The sequence below is a fragment of the Penicillium verhagenii genome (assembly GCF_028828195.1).
Source record: "Penicillium verhagenii strain IBT 33310 chromosome Unknown utg000006l_segment0_segment0, whole genome shotgun sequence".
In the NCBI taxonomy this organism is placed as follows: domain Eukaryota; kingdom Fungi; phylum Ascomycota; class Eurotiomycetes; order Eurotiales; family Aspergillaceae; genus Penicillium; species Penicillium verhagenii.
The window spans coordinates 120,316-133,787 of record NW_026643170.1 but is presented as its reverse complement, the minus strand read 5'-3'; the positions used below and the strand labels follow the sequence as shown (position 1 = coordinate 133,787).

The following is a 13,472-nucleotide window of genomic DNA, read 5'->3' as shown; positions in this document are numbered from 1 at the left end:
AAGCTTAGAAGATGCTGTTCACGATGTTGGATCCAACAGTAGCACCGGCACCAAAGATTGCTGATGAAAGTTAGCCCATAAAGTGTCTTAAAAAATCCAGGCATATAAATACTAGTAACATACCAGCATTACCCAGCTTCTTGCCAAATTTCTTGCCTCCTTGCTCAAATTTGCTCTTCTGGTTCGGGTCGTTGGACTCAGGAGCTGAAGGTCCCCCCTGACTAACGTCCAAAGGCATGTTTCCATAGTTGGTAGGTGGGGGAACTGCACCTCCCTTTTCTGGGATAACATTTACGTAGCTGCGAGGGAAGATGCCCTCCATACCAGTGCGCTCGTTGCGACCACGCCACCCTGTAGTATAAACATTAGCACGCAAGACCTTGGAACCCACCCCCATCTGCCTCGGATCAAACGTACAGTCATCATTCATATGCTCGATAACCTGGATACGATCATGGGGTTGCAATGCAAGATCGCCGGCATCGGTAGGTGTGTATGCATACAAGGCCTCGGCGAGAGACCGAATCGGGGGCACTTGAGGGTATGCGGGCGGGGCCATCTGAGGAGGCGGGGACGCATATTGGTTGTGCATCTGGGCTTTCTCGTTCAAGGAGACATTTTGCATTTGGGGAACAGGAGGATCGTAGGGTGCCGGGGCAGGCTGGGCCTGGACGGGTTCCGGTAGGGGTGATGGTGTGGATGTCACCGGTGTGATCTGTCGTCGGGGCGCGGAGCGAGCATCGGACTCGTCGGGAAGTTGTGAGAGGATGGAGTTGAGCTGTTGGCGGGAGATCACGGAGGAGTCTGCTAGGAATTCCAGCTCCTGGATTGTGAATGTGTCAGTGGGCCATGCGGGCTTTCCAAGTTCAGGTACTTCAAACTTGTGGGGAACAACATACGGTGCGGACCATGCGGAGCGACCGGGTGGTCATGGCCGAGGCGAAGTCGTTTGCCATGACGGATGCGAGCGAATCGCTTCGGTTTAAGATGTAGGCTGGAGGAATATATAGCCGCTGGAGAGTATGAGAGATGAGGAAAAGTGAGGTATGTAGTATTGGTATTGGTTGTGAGAGAGAGAACTGAAGAAATAGTGAAGCTGCCAAGTGGGTGTCTCATCTGCCTGGCGGGCCAAGACTTCAGGAACCCCAGGGGTAATCTTTCTTCAACGAGGTTATGTTGTTTTGAGATCAGCTTAATTAAATGCTTGCAGAAAAAAAACCCCCCCATTCAATTGATAAATAATTCACAAAATTATAATTTGCGTTGTGGCTGGAAGCATAATCATTCATGTCAACTTGAAGGCTTCTGCCGAAGCATTCAGGGCTTTCGGCCCGTTACAGATCCAATTCCAACCTTCTTCCATTCGATAAGAATTTATACGAGGATTGAAGAGAGAGAAAGCGAAGGCCTCAGAGAACGACTTAGGCTTACTCTTCCTGATTATAAGCCCGAGTATACTTTATCAATCCCTATAATTCTGTTCTCTGGCAGTCAGTGAACTACTTGGTTATTCTATTACATCGGCATGGTTCTGTTCAACCGTAGCACCCAACGCGGTCTTCCCGTCAGTTCGAATTGAGGCATCCGCATTCATTTCCAATACGATTCTCACGACTGTTACGTGTCCTCCCATGGAAAATAATATAAGAGCGGTCATGTTTCCTTTCGCTGCGATGTTGACATCCGCATGCTTGGAAATTAGCATCTCCACCACTTCGCTAATTTTCCGCGTCAGCAGCATGAATTAGTGGCGTACAGCCATTTTCATTCCTAGCATTCATGTCGGCTTCGAGTGGTAGTACCTTCCTTCAAGCCCAAGGTCCACAGTATTGTGCTAAAACTATTTCTCTGTGTTTTCGGCATCCGTCGTGATATATTTCAATCAAGTTTCAATCGCTTCTTTCAAGTTCTCCTCAAATTCTTTCAGATCTGGCACCCCAGTTCCTATGCTCACCAGGCACTGGATCCGGCCAGCAGTGACTGCATCCGGCCAAATTGATATTGCTTCCGCTGACACATGTTTGACAGGATTGTTGGAGCCCGTTTTGTGAAGCTGGTACAAGAGAATTGGCAAAGACAAAACATGAGAATATTTGAGTATTTTTCACACATACATATGGAGGTTCCCGTGATGTAGAATGTGTTGCGATCTGTATTTATATAAAGACATTTTGAGGCTGAGCCTTGTACTCTGCTTCCGAGGTGGGGTAGGTCGGGGTCCGTAAGAGGAAAGGAGAGATTGTGCCTTGGCCCTCAAGTGCTTTACAGTATATAGGAAAAAAAATATCACTAGGAGTCGTCATGAGTCAATTAACTAAGTACTAACTTGATTCAGTGATAGCGATATATCAATGTGCGGTGAGATCAAAAGCCCCAACACCGAAAGAGCTGCTATGACATCAAGTGGGTCGAATACATCATTGCAGATTCGCAACTCATAGATCTCATCAATGAATTTTCTAAGAGAATGTTAGTAGATAGACAATTGCAGTAGCTCCTTGTAGAAATTTTAAGCCCATTGGGCTCAATACTGTGAGTTATATACCATATGAGGCCCAAGCGACATGGGAGAACAGTTCGTGTCTGGCAATCCGAAAGATGGTGATGGTGGCAACATCATCGTGCCACTCAAATGATGTAGCCTCATCTTTATAGCCCAACCACACATACGAAAAAAAAAAACACTGGCAGGGAATGCGATGGCAATTGGCAAATGTTCCTGCCAAATCCTCTCCAATCTAGATTCCATAGCGGAGTTTAGATGCATAACAAAAGAACAAAACCCGCGACAATAACCCCCACTATACCCGAAAGGGCTTAGCGCGTGACTCCCCTCTCTCCCACTCTCGAGAAGCTTCTGTGCAGTATAAATCCCATTCTCACCCAACCTCACGCGATCCTCCGTCATAATCCACCCTTACACCCTCCACAACCACTCAAAACCACACCTACCTTCTTAAAAAAAACCACCTCTACAACAGCCAAAATGGATGACTGGACCAGCACCACCAAGATCGGCAGCAAGCACCGTGGCGCCGGTATGGCTCCCCGTGAGACTGTCGTCAAGGGCAAGAGTGCCCTGAACGCTGCCCAGCGCCAGGGCGGTGTCCTCGCTACCGAGAAGAAGTACACCACCGGAAACATCGTATGTCCGCAAACCACACCCGAATTCTTTTATTTCCAAACCCCCTACCCCCCAGATACAATACACATGATCACTAACCCGAAATCGCACAACAGTCCGCTAAGTCCGGTGCCCCCGAAGGCCAGCACCTCACAAAGGTTGACCGCAGCGACGACATCATCAAGCCCAAGACCGTCGGCTTGGATGTAGCAGACGCCATCAAGAAGCGCCGTACCGACGAGGGCTACAAGATGACCCAGAAGGAGCTCGCCACCAAGTGCAACACCACCGTCACCATCATCCAGGACTTTGAGCGTGGATCCGCCACCCCGGATCAGAAGGTGCTCTCTGCCATGGAGCGCGTGCTAAACGTTAAGCTCCGTGGTAGTGATATCGGTAAAGAAAAGTTCCCCAAGAAGAAATAAGCGGGACGAGACGAGAACAAAAAATCATACGTTTTCCGTTTCTGCATTTGCCCTTTTCTTGCCTGTTTTTTTCTCTTTCTTTGTGATGAATGTCATGTCTTTTCCCTTCTTCTCCTGAGATGATGTCTACTTTTTACCTCTTTTTGGGGGGTCTCTTTTCTGCTGGTCGGATTAGCGCTGGCCTGCATGGAATGGGCTTTAGAGAAAATTCGGATAAAAATGTATAAATGAGATACCTCAATGCTTTCTGCCCTGGCTGTGTTTTTATCCATGTCTATTTGGAGCCCTGGCTGGAACTGTTCAAAACAAAAAAAGGGCATAATCACTTGGTTCAAAGTTCGTACCTATTATCAAATTTGATACTAGTACATTTAGTGTAGGTTGTGTAAAATGGAGTATCTCGGGGTCTATATCGATCAATCCTTCAAAGGAACATTGAAGATCCAACTTTGAATCTTTCATCCATGATTCCAAGGTTAGAACCTTGAAATCAACCCTCAGTGTAAGATTGGAAACTTTCTTGAACTTCGGAAGTACTTGATATGAACATATTGAAATTTTGCAAGGCTTCTGGATTGTCTATTTTGTCATGTGTACGCTCCCAGCTGGAAGTTCGAGCTCGTGTTACGTCACACGGTTCTCTCCAGCAAGAAAAGACATATAACTCGAGAACTGAAAATGTGAAGTATGCCGTCTTTTATTAAACAGAAAACTTGGAAAAGCAAAAGGGTACCAACTCCGGTTGATCATGTAGGAATCAAGAAATGAGAAAACCGGGCCTCGAAAGGTCATCATCTCATTTCGTATGCCGGACTCGAGAGGGAAAAATTAAAAACATACGTCCCGAGTCTAGTTCGCATCGTAAACACATACATACACACAACTCTGCTCGACTCGAATCACCTAAACTTTTTTTGGATAGCGTAGGAATTCAACCCCTTACTTCCGCAGTTGCTCACGCTCGACCTCGTACATGAAGTCGAAGTAGCCCTTATCGAAGTGGTGAATACGGACGTAACCGTCCTCACCACCGGAGGCGTATGAAGTACCGGCGGGGTGGACGTCGATGGTGTTAAGGGGACCGAAGTGACCACGGACACGGCCGATCTCGTCTTCGAAAACCTTGTGGTAGAAGCGGGCTTCGAATTTACCCTGGCGGGCAGAGGTGGTGGTGACATCCATAGCGGCCTGACCACCACCGAGAATCACGTAATCCTTCTTGTTGGTGATGGAGGCGGAGTTAAGGGGAGTGTCGGCGGGGTAGGTCTTGAGGATAGCGAGGCTGCGAGCGGAGATGAGCTGGAAAACAGGTTAATTAGGTCCATCGGTTTTCGAATCTAGTAGTTGGTATTGCCTACCTTGGCAGTCTTGTCTTTGGAGGCGGTGATGAAGTGGGTGCGGTCAGCGGAAAATTGAATATCGTTGATCTGGTGGTCGAACTCGTGAACCTGGACGTTCTCCAACTGATCACCGGTCTGTGAACAAGAGATTATGAGTATTCAGTCGCCAGCATTGTACTTCAAAGCAGTATCTTGGCGGCCATACCTTGGGGTCATATTGGCTAACGCTACCATCCTCGTGTGCAGCAATAATGTACTTGGCCATGTAGCTCCATCCGGCAACGGTGGCCTTGCTCTCAGAGCAGGTAATGCGCAAGTGTGGCTCATCAGCCTGCACATCCAAGTTGTTGCCCTCGCCATCGCCGTAGGCAATATCGAGAACAGCGATCGAACCGAGGAAACCCATACGCTTCTCCGTCACTGCCAGCAGCTTGCTTCCATCCGGGGAGAATGCCACGCGCTTTACGGCTGTAGGGAACTCCCACACCTTGATGCAATCGCCAGTCTTGATGTTCCATAGCCGCACGGTGTTGTCGGCAGATCCAGTCGCAAGGATCACGGTGTTGGGGCTCACGTCGACAGTCCAGATAGCACCCTGGTGGCCAGCGTACGTTCCGAGGCGCTCGCCGTTGGCGGTCCACCACGCGCACACGTTCTTATCCTTTGAAACTGAGAAGAGGAGGTCGCCATCCTTGTTGTAACGAATCTGGTTAAGGGAACGCTCCTATAAGTCGATTACGGTTAGTTTTCACTGTGGACCCAAGCTTTGGGAAAGAATCATACGCACATGTCCCGACAGCAAAATAGGTCTCATCTTGGCGGATGCGACAGAGAAAGGACCGGAGATGTAAGCACTGAGCTGATCGTCTCAGTGAAGTGGGTGTAAGGCGGGTATATCGGAGGAGGGGGGTCAATCTCGTCAACCGTCACTTTCTTTCACTAGTGAATTTCATCGCACACTCCTCCAGTGCCAAGCCTGACAAACCGTATCGAATCGCGGTTTTCCGGCAGAACTATTTCTCCGGTATCTACACGTGATGCGCTACTTCTCAGCCCTAAGCCCTATGCGGCCTAATCTGGAACGCCATTCATCCGGAAAATCTACTTTAAGTCATTCGGAACAACTACCATTCCCTTTACGGAATAACTAGCTATTAACACTCCTCCTCATTGGCTTATGACTCATCATTCTTCACCTGCCGTGAATGCCTCAGGCACTCAGTTCCCGTGCAACTTAGTGCTCTCCCTTTCGGATCCCGAAGTATCACAGCAACGAGAAAGGGAATTGCAGGAGAGACTGTGTGAGGGGGGAAGAAAATACTACATCTGAGGACACATAAACTCTAGATAAAATCATTGCTGATTCCTGAGTTTTTTTCTCCTATCCATAAGGGTGAAATGTTAAGCTTCCCCGTGATCCCGAACCGATAAGCAGCTCCGAGGGTTCTCCCCCCTAAGCAATAATATTCATGCTGTTCCCCGCTGTACCCCGCGGTCTTCCCTCCCTCCAAGCGCGAGCGACTAATAATTTTTATCTCCGCACCGCTTCGTGCTTGTCTTCATTTCATACCATCTCCTCTGCTAGAGGAGCTCGAGGTTCTGTCTTGTCAAGCTTTACGGCTCCGTCCCCGGTCTCCGTTGCTTTTTTAAACCCGCCGGCTGCTTCAAATCGCACCTTCTGCAGCTCCGCAACTATGGCTGCTAAGATCGATGGTACGGCGATTGCCAAGAGCATTCGCTCGGGCCTCAAGTCTGAGATTGAGCAGACTCAGATCACGAACCCCCGATTCAAGCCCAACTTGATCATTTTTCAAGGTAAAATATCTTCCTTGACTTCCCCGCGGGAAACTAGAAGCATGTGATTGACTAACACCACTTTTGTCATATACAGTCGGTAACCGATCGGACTCCAGTTAGTTTTCAGTCCTAAGCCATCAATGTGAATAAAGGTATAGAGCTAACTGAAGTACAGGCACTTATGTGCGTATGAAGCTGAAGGCCGCCCAAGAGGTACATCTAATCCAATGCCCGGAAAACCGAGATAAGGATGACAGCTGACCCCACTCATAGGCCAACATCCTGTGCACTCTGATCAATGTCCCTGAGACCAGCACCGAGCTGGAGCTCCTCCAGGAGATCACCAAGGCCAACAATGACCCCGCCGTTCACGGTATCCTGGTCCAATTGCCCCTCCCAGACCACATGTCCGAGCACACCATCACCTCTGCTGTCTCCGACGAGAAGGATGTGGATGGATTCGGTGCCGTCAACATTGGTGAGCTTGCCAAGCGTGGTGGCCGCCCAAATTTCACCCCGTGCACTCCTCTTGCCGTGATGGAGCTGCTGAAGGCCAGTGGAGTGGACCCCTCGGGTAAGCAAGCTGTGGTTCTGGGACGTAGCGACATTGTTGGCAGCCCCGTCAGCTTCCTGCTCCGCAACGCCCATGCCACCGTAACGGTTTGTCATTCCAAGAGTGCCGACATCCCCAATATTGTGAAGAATGCCGACATTGTCGTCGCCGCCATTGGAAAGGCCGAATTTGTTAAGGGAGAGTGGTTGAAGCCAGGTGCCGTTGTTATTGATGTCGGTATCAACTACAAGCCTGATGCGACTAAGAAGTCTGGTGAGCGTCTCGTTGGAGATGTCGACTTTGAGTCTGCCTCCCAGGTGGCTTCGCAAATCACCCCGGTCCCTGGCGGTGTTGGCCCCATGACTGTTGCCATGTTGCTGAAGAACGTCGTCCACGCTGCCAAGACATACTTCGAGAAGCAAAAGGATCGCCGCATCACTCCCCTGCCTATTCGTCTACAGAGCCCCGTTCCCTCAGATATCGCCATTTCCCGTGCCCAATACCCCAAGCCCATTACACAGGTCGCTGCCGAGGTTGGCATTGCCCCCCACGAGCTGGAGCAATATGGTCACACCAAGGCAAAGGTTGGGCTTGAGGTTTTGGATCGTCTCTCCCACCGTCGCAATGGACGTTACATTCTGGTTGCCGGTATCACTCCCACTCCTCTGGGTGAGGGCAAGTCGACCACTACCCTTGGTCTTACCCAAGCTCTGGGAGCTCACCTGAACCGCATCACTTTCGCCAATGTCCGTCAGCCCAGCCAAGGCCCGACCTTCGGTATCAAGGGTGGCGCCGCTGGAGGTGGTTACAGTCAGGTCATTCCCATGGATGAATTCAACCTACACTTGACGGGTGATATTCACGCTATTACTGCGGCTAACAATCTTCTGGCTGCCGCCATCGAGACCCGTATGTTCCATGAATCTACCCAGAAGGATGGCCCTCTCTACAAGCGTCTAGTGCCCGCCAAGGGTGACAAGCGCGAGTTCAAGCCAATCATGTTCCGTCGCCTGAAGAAGCTGGGTATCGAAAAGACCAACCCAGATGATCTCACCGAGGACGAGATCCGCCGTTTCGCGCGTCTGGATATCGACCCTGAGACTATCACCTGGCGTCGTGTCCTTGATGTCAACGATCGTCACCTTCGTGGCATCACCGTTGGCACAGCCCCCACCGAAAAGGGTCTCTCCCGTGAGACTGGCTTCGATATTTCCGTCGCCAGTGAATGCATGGCCATTCTCGCCCTGAGCAACAGCCTGGAGGACATGCGTGAGCGCTTGGGTCGTATGGTGGTTGCTACCTCCAGGTCTGGTGACCCCGTCACTTGTGACGATATTGGTGCCGGTGGTGCTCTTGCTGCTTTGATGAAGGATGCCATTAAGCCCAACCTCATGCAGAGCTTGGAGGGAACTCCCGTTTTGGTTCACGCTGGTCCTTTCGCCAATATCAGTATTGGTGCTAGCTCCGTCATTGCTGATAAGCTGGCTTTGAAGTTGGCCGGAACTGAGCCTGACGAGGATCACGATGACAAGACTGGTTTCGTGGTGACTGAAGCTGGCTTTGATTTCACCATGGGCGGTGAGCGTTTCTTCAACATCAAGTGCCGGTCATCAGGTCTTTCTCCCGATACCGTGGTCATTGTGGCCACTGTTCGCGCCCTGAAGGTGCACGGAGGTGGCCCCGAAATCAAGCCCGGTGCTCCTCTTCCCGAGGTCTACCGTACCGAGAATGTTGATGTCCTTCGCAAGGGTTGCATTAACCTTCGCAAGCACATTTCCAATGCCCGCCAGTACGGTGTGCCAGTTGTTGTTGCCATTAACAAGTTTGACACCGACACCGAGGCTGAAATCGCTGTCATTCGGGAGGAGGCCATTGCAGCGGGTGCTGAGGACGCCATCCCCGCCAACCACTGGGCCGAGGGTGGAGCCGGTGCCGTTGACCTGGCCAAGGGTGTTCTGGCTGCCAGCTCCAAGCCCAAGGACTTCAAGTTGCTGTATGATCTCAATGGCAGCATTCATGAACGTATTGAGCGCATCGGTCAGGCCATGTATGGTGCTGATAAGGTGGAGTTCAGCGAGCTGGCCCAGAAGAAGGTTGACACCTACACTCAGCAAGGATTCGGCAACCTGCCGATCTGTATTGCCAAGACGCAATACTCTCTTAGTCACGATCCTGCCTTGAAGGGTGCCCCCACTGGATTCACTGTGCCAATTCGGGATGTCAGACTTGCCGTGGGCGCTGGATACCTGTAAGTTTTTTTTTTTTTTTTTTTTCTTCTTCTTTTTCCTTCCCCTTGATTTTTTGACGCATATACTAATTCCAACTCACAGCTACGCTCTGGCTGCCGACATCCAGACTATTCCTGGTCTGCCTACTGCACCTGGCTACCTTAATGTCGACATTGACCCCGAGACTGGTGAGGTCGACGGTCTGTTCTAGATCTTGCGTGCATGAAACTTTGTTTTAGGGTTCGGGGTGGATAGACAAAGGATGTATATACCCGTGTATGGAGCACGGATCGGAACTTTTTTTCAACACATACCATGCTTATTGGAAGGACGTGATTAATCGGGCGTCTGACGGGAGAAGGTATATTTAGAGCGGAGAGTATTTTCAACACCAACTTTAGCAGATAAATGTCATTTTCAATGCGATGAAGTTATGAAACCTTGCATATTGTGATTTTTGAAAGCTGTAGACATGAATCTCCAACTAGGTACGTAGAATCGAACATGGCCAAGTCAAACATTCAATGTTCCTTTCAATATCGCCATGTGAAGTCCTCGTCATTTGTAGATCGTGCTATTCGGCTGATCGTTTCCCGGGTGTTGGTGGATCCTTCTCCTTCCTCGGTGAGCGCGGAGTATGCTCCGATCTCCGGAAAACGCTACGTTTTGACTTCTTCCCCCCCAACCGCATTGCGGGTCAGTGGATAGAGCTTTAAGCCCGGTGACTCGATCAATGGAACATCAAAAGGGTTTAGGACCAAGGGATTTAAGATCAAAGAAGCCCAAAAAACCCATTCTTTCACTTTCACCTTGCTTCTCTCCTTTGAAATCCCATATCGGATATACATTCAAGTTTATCACTGTAAAAAGGTAAGTCTCGTGACTGTCCGGCTTCGGCGCTTCCTTGTAGCGGCAAACGGTTAGATGAGGAGAACATATTGGCTCATCCAATCTTGTTCCTTGCAGCAGAGTTTCTCTCCCGGACAAGGCTTTTTCCTTTTTTCCCCTTCGACCTTTACCATCACTCTCTACTCTTGTTCGGTAATTCCCCCAGTTCTCATTTGCCTTGTTGGACCCAACTTATCCAGTTACCCGGTCCCTCTCCCGTTTTTCCCCGGCCTTTTGCTCCCCCAGAATATTGTTTTCGGCAAGTCTGGCTGGTGACGTTGCGATCGGGCATAGGACACTTCCGACCCCACTGGCCGCATTTCCCTTCTGCCGAATATCGTTCCCTCGGTTGTTAGACACGGCGAACCCGCAGAACTGCCCCATCTTTGCCTCCGAACCAAACAGAAAGTGAGAAAGTCGCGCTGACGCTTTTCCGATCATAGGCCCCAATTGCCTGTTAGATTCCCACACCATGAACGCCATTCGGTCTGGTTCCGCTTTCGCGCGCCGGTCCCTTGCGACCCCTCCTCCCATTGCCCCTCTCTCTTCTTCTTCTCGTCTTCTCTCTTCCTCTTTTACTTCCTTCTCTTCTTCCCAGAGATCTCTTTCTTCTGCCTCCCTCCCTCGCACTCAAAGAATTTCTGCGTCTTCCCGCTGGACCGGATCGACTCCTTCGTTGTACCTTACTCAAACCCGCACTATGGCTTCCGAAAGCAAGATCAAGGTCGTGAACCCGGTGGTGGAGCTGGATGGTGATGAGGTATGGAGCGAATCCCTTCCCTTTTATATTTCGGGCCCCGAGATTTCCCTGGCGCGGGGCATATCACAAGCTTGCATTTGTCTCGTGCTTCGAGCGGTGCATTTTCGTCTTGTCCCGCCATTCAACGCGGGGAAATACGGGGGAAACCCAGACCTTCATGTGCCAATGCACCAACCCGAGGCTGGTGTTCAGTGCCAATGGTGAACTTGACTAACAAGACAATCGTCAATAGATGACCCGTATTATCTGGCAAGAAATCAGAGAAAAGGTAAGCCTCGGATCAACCCCATTGCCCCATTCATTGCCCCTCATGTTGGCATAACCTGCATGATCGGCTCCCCCGCCCGCAGAAGGCTGCATGCAGTTGATGCATCAGATTGCCCCTTATAATTCTAAACCGAGACTAACGTTATTCTTACTCTAGTTGATTCTGCCGTAAGTGCCGAACCAGACCAAGTGATGGTCAATTTTACTAAAGTCCCTTCTTAGTTACCTCGACATTGACCTTAAGTACTACGACTTGGTAAGTCATATTTTAGCCAAATCATGACATCCTGAAGTTTCCCCCGCTAACGAATTTCCCAGGGTCTTGAGTACCGTGACCAGACCGATGATCAGGTCACCATTGACGCCGCTGAGGCTATCAAGAAGTACGGTGTCGGTGTCAAGTGTGCCACCATCACCCCCGATGAGGCCCGTGTTGAGGAGTTCAAGCTCAAGAAGAGTAAGCCATGGCCTGTTTCTTGTAATATGAGTTGAGAAACTGACCTTTTCCCCTTTTCCAGTGTGGCTCTCCCCCAACGGTACCATCCGTAACATCCTTGGCGGTACCGTTTTCCGTGAGCCCATCATCATTGAGAAGATCCCCCGTCTTGTGCCCGGCTGGAACAAGCCCATTGTTATCGGTCGTCACGCCTTCGGTGACCAGTACCGTGCTACCGACCGTGTCATCCCCGGCCCCGGTAAGCTCGAGCTGGTCTACACCCCCGTTGGCGGCAAGCCCGAGGTTGCCCAGGTCTACGACTTCCAGGGTGGCGGTGTCACCCAGGTCCAGTACAACACTGACGAGTCCATCCGTGGCTTCGCCCACGCCTCTTTCAAGATGGCCCTCCTCAAGAACCTGCCCCTTTACATGAGCACCAAGAACACCATCCTCAAGCGCTACGATGGCCGCTTCAAGGACATCTTCCAGGAGATCTTCGACACTGAGTACAAGGCTCAGTTCGACGCCCAGAAGATCTGGTACGAGCACCGTCTTATTGACGACATGGTTGCCCAGATGATCAAGTCTGAGGGTGGCTTCGTCATGGCCCTGAAGAACTACGACGGTGATGTCCAGTCCGATATTGTCGCCCAGGGATTCGGCTCCCTCGGTCTGATGACCTCCACTCTCGTCACCCCCGACGGTAACTCCTTCGAGGCCGAGGCTGCCCACGGTACTGTCACCCGTCACTACCGCGAGCACCAGAAGGGTAACGAGACCTCCACCAACCCCATTGCCTCCATCTTCGCCTGGACCCGTGGTCTTATCCAGCGTGGTCAGCTCGACAACACCCCCGATGTTGTCAAGTTCGCCGAGGAGCTCGAGCGTGCCTGCATTGAGGTTGTCAACGACGACGGTATCATGACCAAGGATCTTGCCCTGGCCACTGGCCGCAAGGACCGCGAGGCCTGGGTCACCACCGGCGAGTACATGGCTGCCGTTGAGCGTAAGCTGAAGGCCAACCTCAAGGCTCGTCTGTAGATCTATTTTCCTTTTTGTGATGCCCCTTTCTGCCTGCGCAATCTTTCTATATGATGATATCTTTTCCCTCATAGACCTCGGGGGCTTTTGATCTAGCTTCTGACATGTACAGTCGTCGGACAAATAAAAATCGAGTCGCTCTGCATGAATCATTCTGTTTTTATTCTCATATTTCCTCCACATGTGCAATTGATGCCCGTAATTTTAAGACGGCCGTAAGATGTAAACACTTTTTGTAGGTGCTACTACGTGTTATAGACACCAACCAGATGAAATGAATTAATTGAACGACCTGGGCGTACGAGTGCTAGGAGGCTCAGACCTCGCTTACTCCGAACTTCCGAAGTATATACCACGCATGAACCTTTTCTGCACATGCATCGACGAGTACTGACTAGTAGGTAGTATTCTTTCAATGGTAGCAGGTTGCTTATAAGTTGTTAAATCTTTCATTAACCAAATCAGCACTTGAGTACCCATACAAGATTGTGACTGATCATCAGCATCAGATACCCGTGAAGTTCTCTTCTTTCCCCTGCACGGTTGGCCATACATTTAAGAGTCCTTTGAACGGGTGGTGGCTTCCCAAGTAAACCACACGAACGATTTACTC

General features: G+C 50.4%; 5 protein-coding genes across 5 annotated transcripts; 3 read left to right on the top strand and 2 right to left on the bottom strand.

Moving 5' to 3' along the window:
* Nucleotides 1-4: 4 nt before the first annotated feature.
* On the bottom strand, nt 5-956 carry N7466_005459 (SH3 domain-containing protein; the record flags this gene model as incomplete). Its single annotated transcript, XM_057164856.1, has 4 exons — nt 5-60; nt 124-351; nt 418-823; nt 900-956. The coding sequence occupies 4 exons, from the start codon at nt 954-956 to the stop codon at nt 5-7; spliced, it is 747 nt and encodes a 248-aa protein (XP_057020455.1).
* Nucleotides 957-2,986: 2,030 nt separating this feature from the next.
* mbf1 (multiprotein-bridging factor 1) lies at nt 2,987-3,549 on the top strand (the record flags this gene model as incomplete). Its single annotated transcript, XM_057164855.1, has 2 exons — nt 2,987-3,145; nt 3,241-3,549. The coding sequence occupies 2 exons, from the start codon at nt 2,987-2,989 to the stop codon at nt 3,547-3,549; spliced, it is 468 nt and encodes a 155-aa protein (XP_057020454.1).
* Nucleotides 3,550-4,488: 939 nt separating this feature from the next.
* tif34 (translation initiation factor eIF3 subunit i) lies at nt 4,489-5,703 on the bottom strand (the record flags this gene model as incomplete). Its single annotated transcript, XM_057164854.1, has 4 exons — nt 4,489-4,848; nt 4,908-5,024; nt 5,095-5,613; nt 5,677-5,703. 4 exons carry the CDS (start codon nt 5,701-5,703, stop codon nt 4,489-4,491), a joined length of 1,023 nt encoding a protein of 340 aa, XP_057020453.1.
* Nucleotides 5,704-6,358: 655 nt separating this feature from the next.
* Nucleotides 6,359-9,678, top strand: N7466_005456 (C-1-tetrahydrofolate synthase; the record flags this gene model as incomplete). Its single annotated transcript, XM_057164853.1, has 5 exons — nt 6,359-6,704; nt 6,781-6,801; nt 6,862-6,899; nt 6,960-9,487; nt 9,570-9,678. 5 exons carry the CDS (start codon nt 6,359-6,361, stop codon nt 9,676-9,678), a joined length of 3,042 nt encoding a protein of 1,013 aa, XP_057020452.1.
* Nucleotides 9,679-10,827: 1,149 nt separating this feature from the next.
* On the top strand, nt 10,828-12,859 carry N7466_005455 (NADP-dependent isocitrate dehydrogenase; the record flags this gene model as incomplete). Its single annotated transcript, XM_057164852.1, has 6 exons — nt 10,828-11,115; nt 11,348-11,383; nt 11,540-11,550; nt 11,605-11,638; nt 11,701-11,839; nt 11,901-12,859. 6 exons carry the CDS (start codon nt 10,828-10,830, stop codon nt 12,857-12,859), a joined length of 1,467 nt encoding a protein of 488 aa, XP_057020451.1.
* Nucleotides 12,860-13,472: the final 613 nt, after the last annotated feature.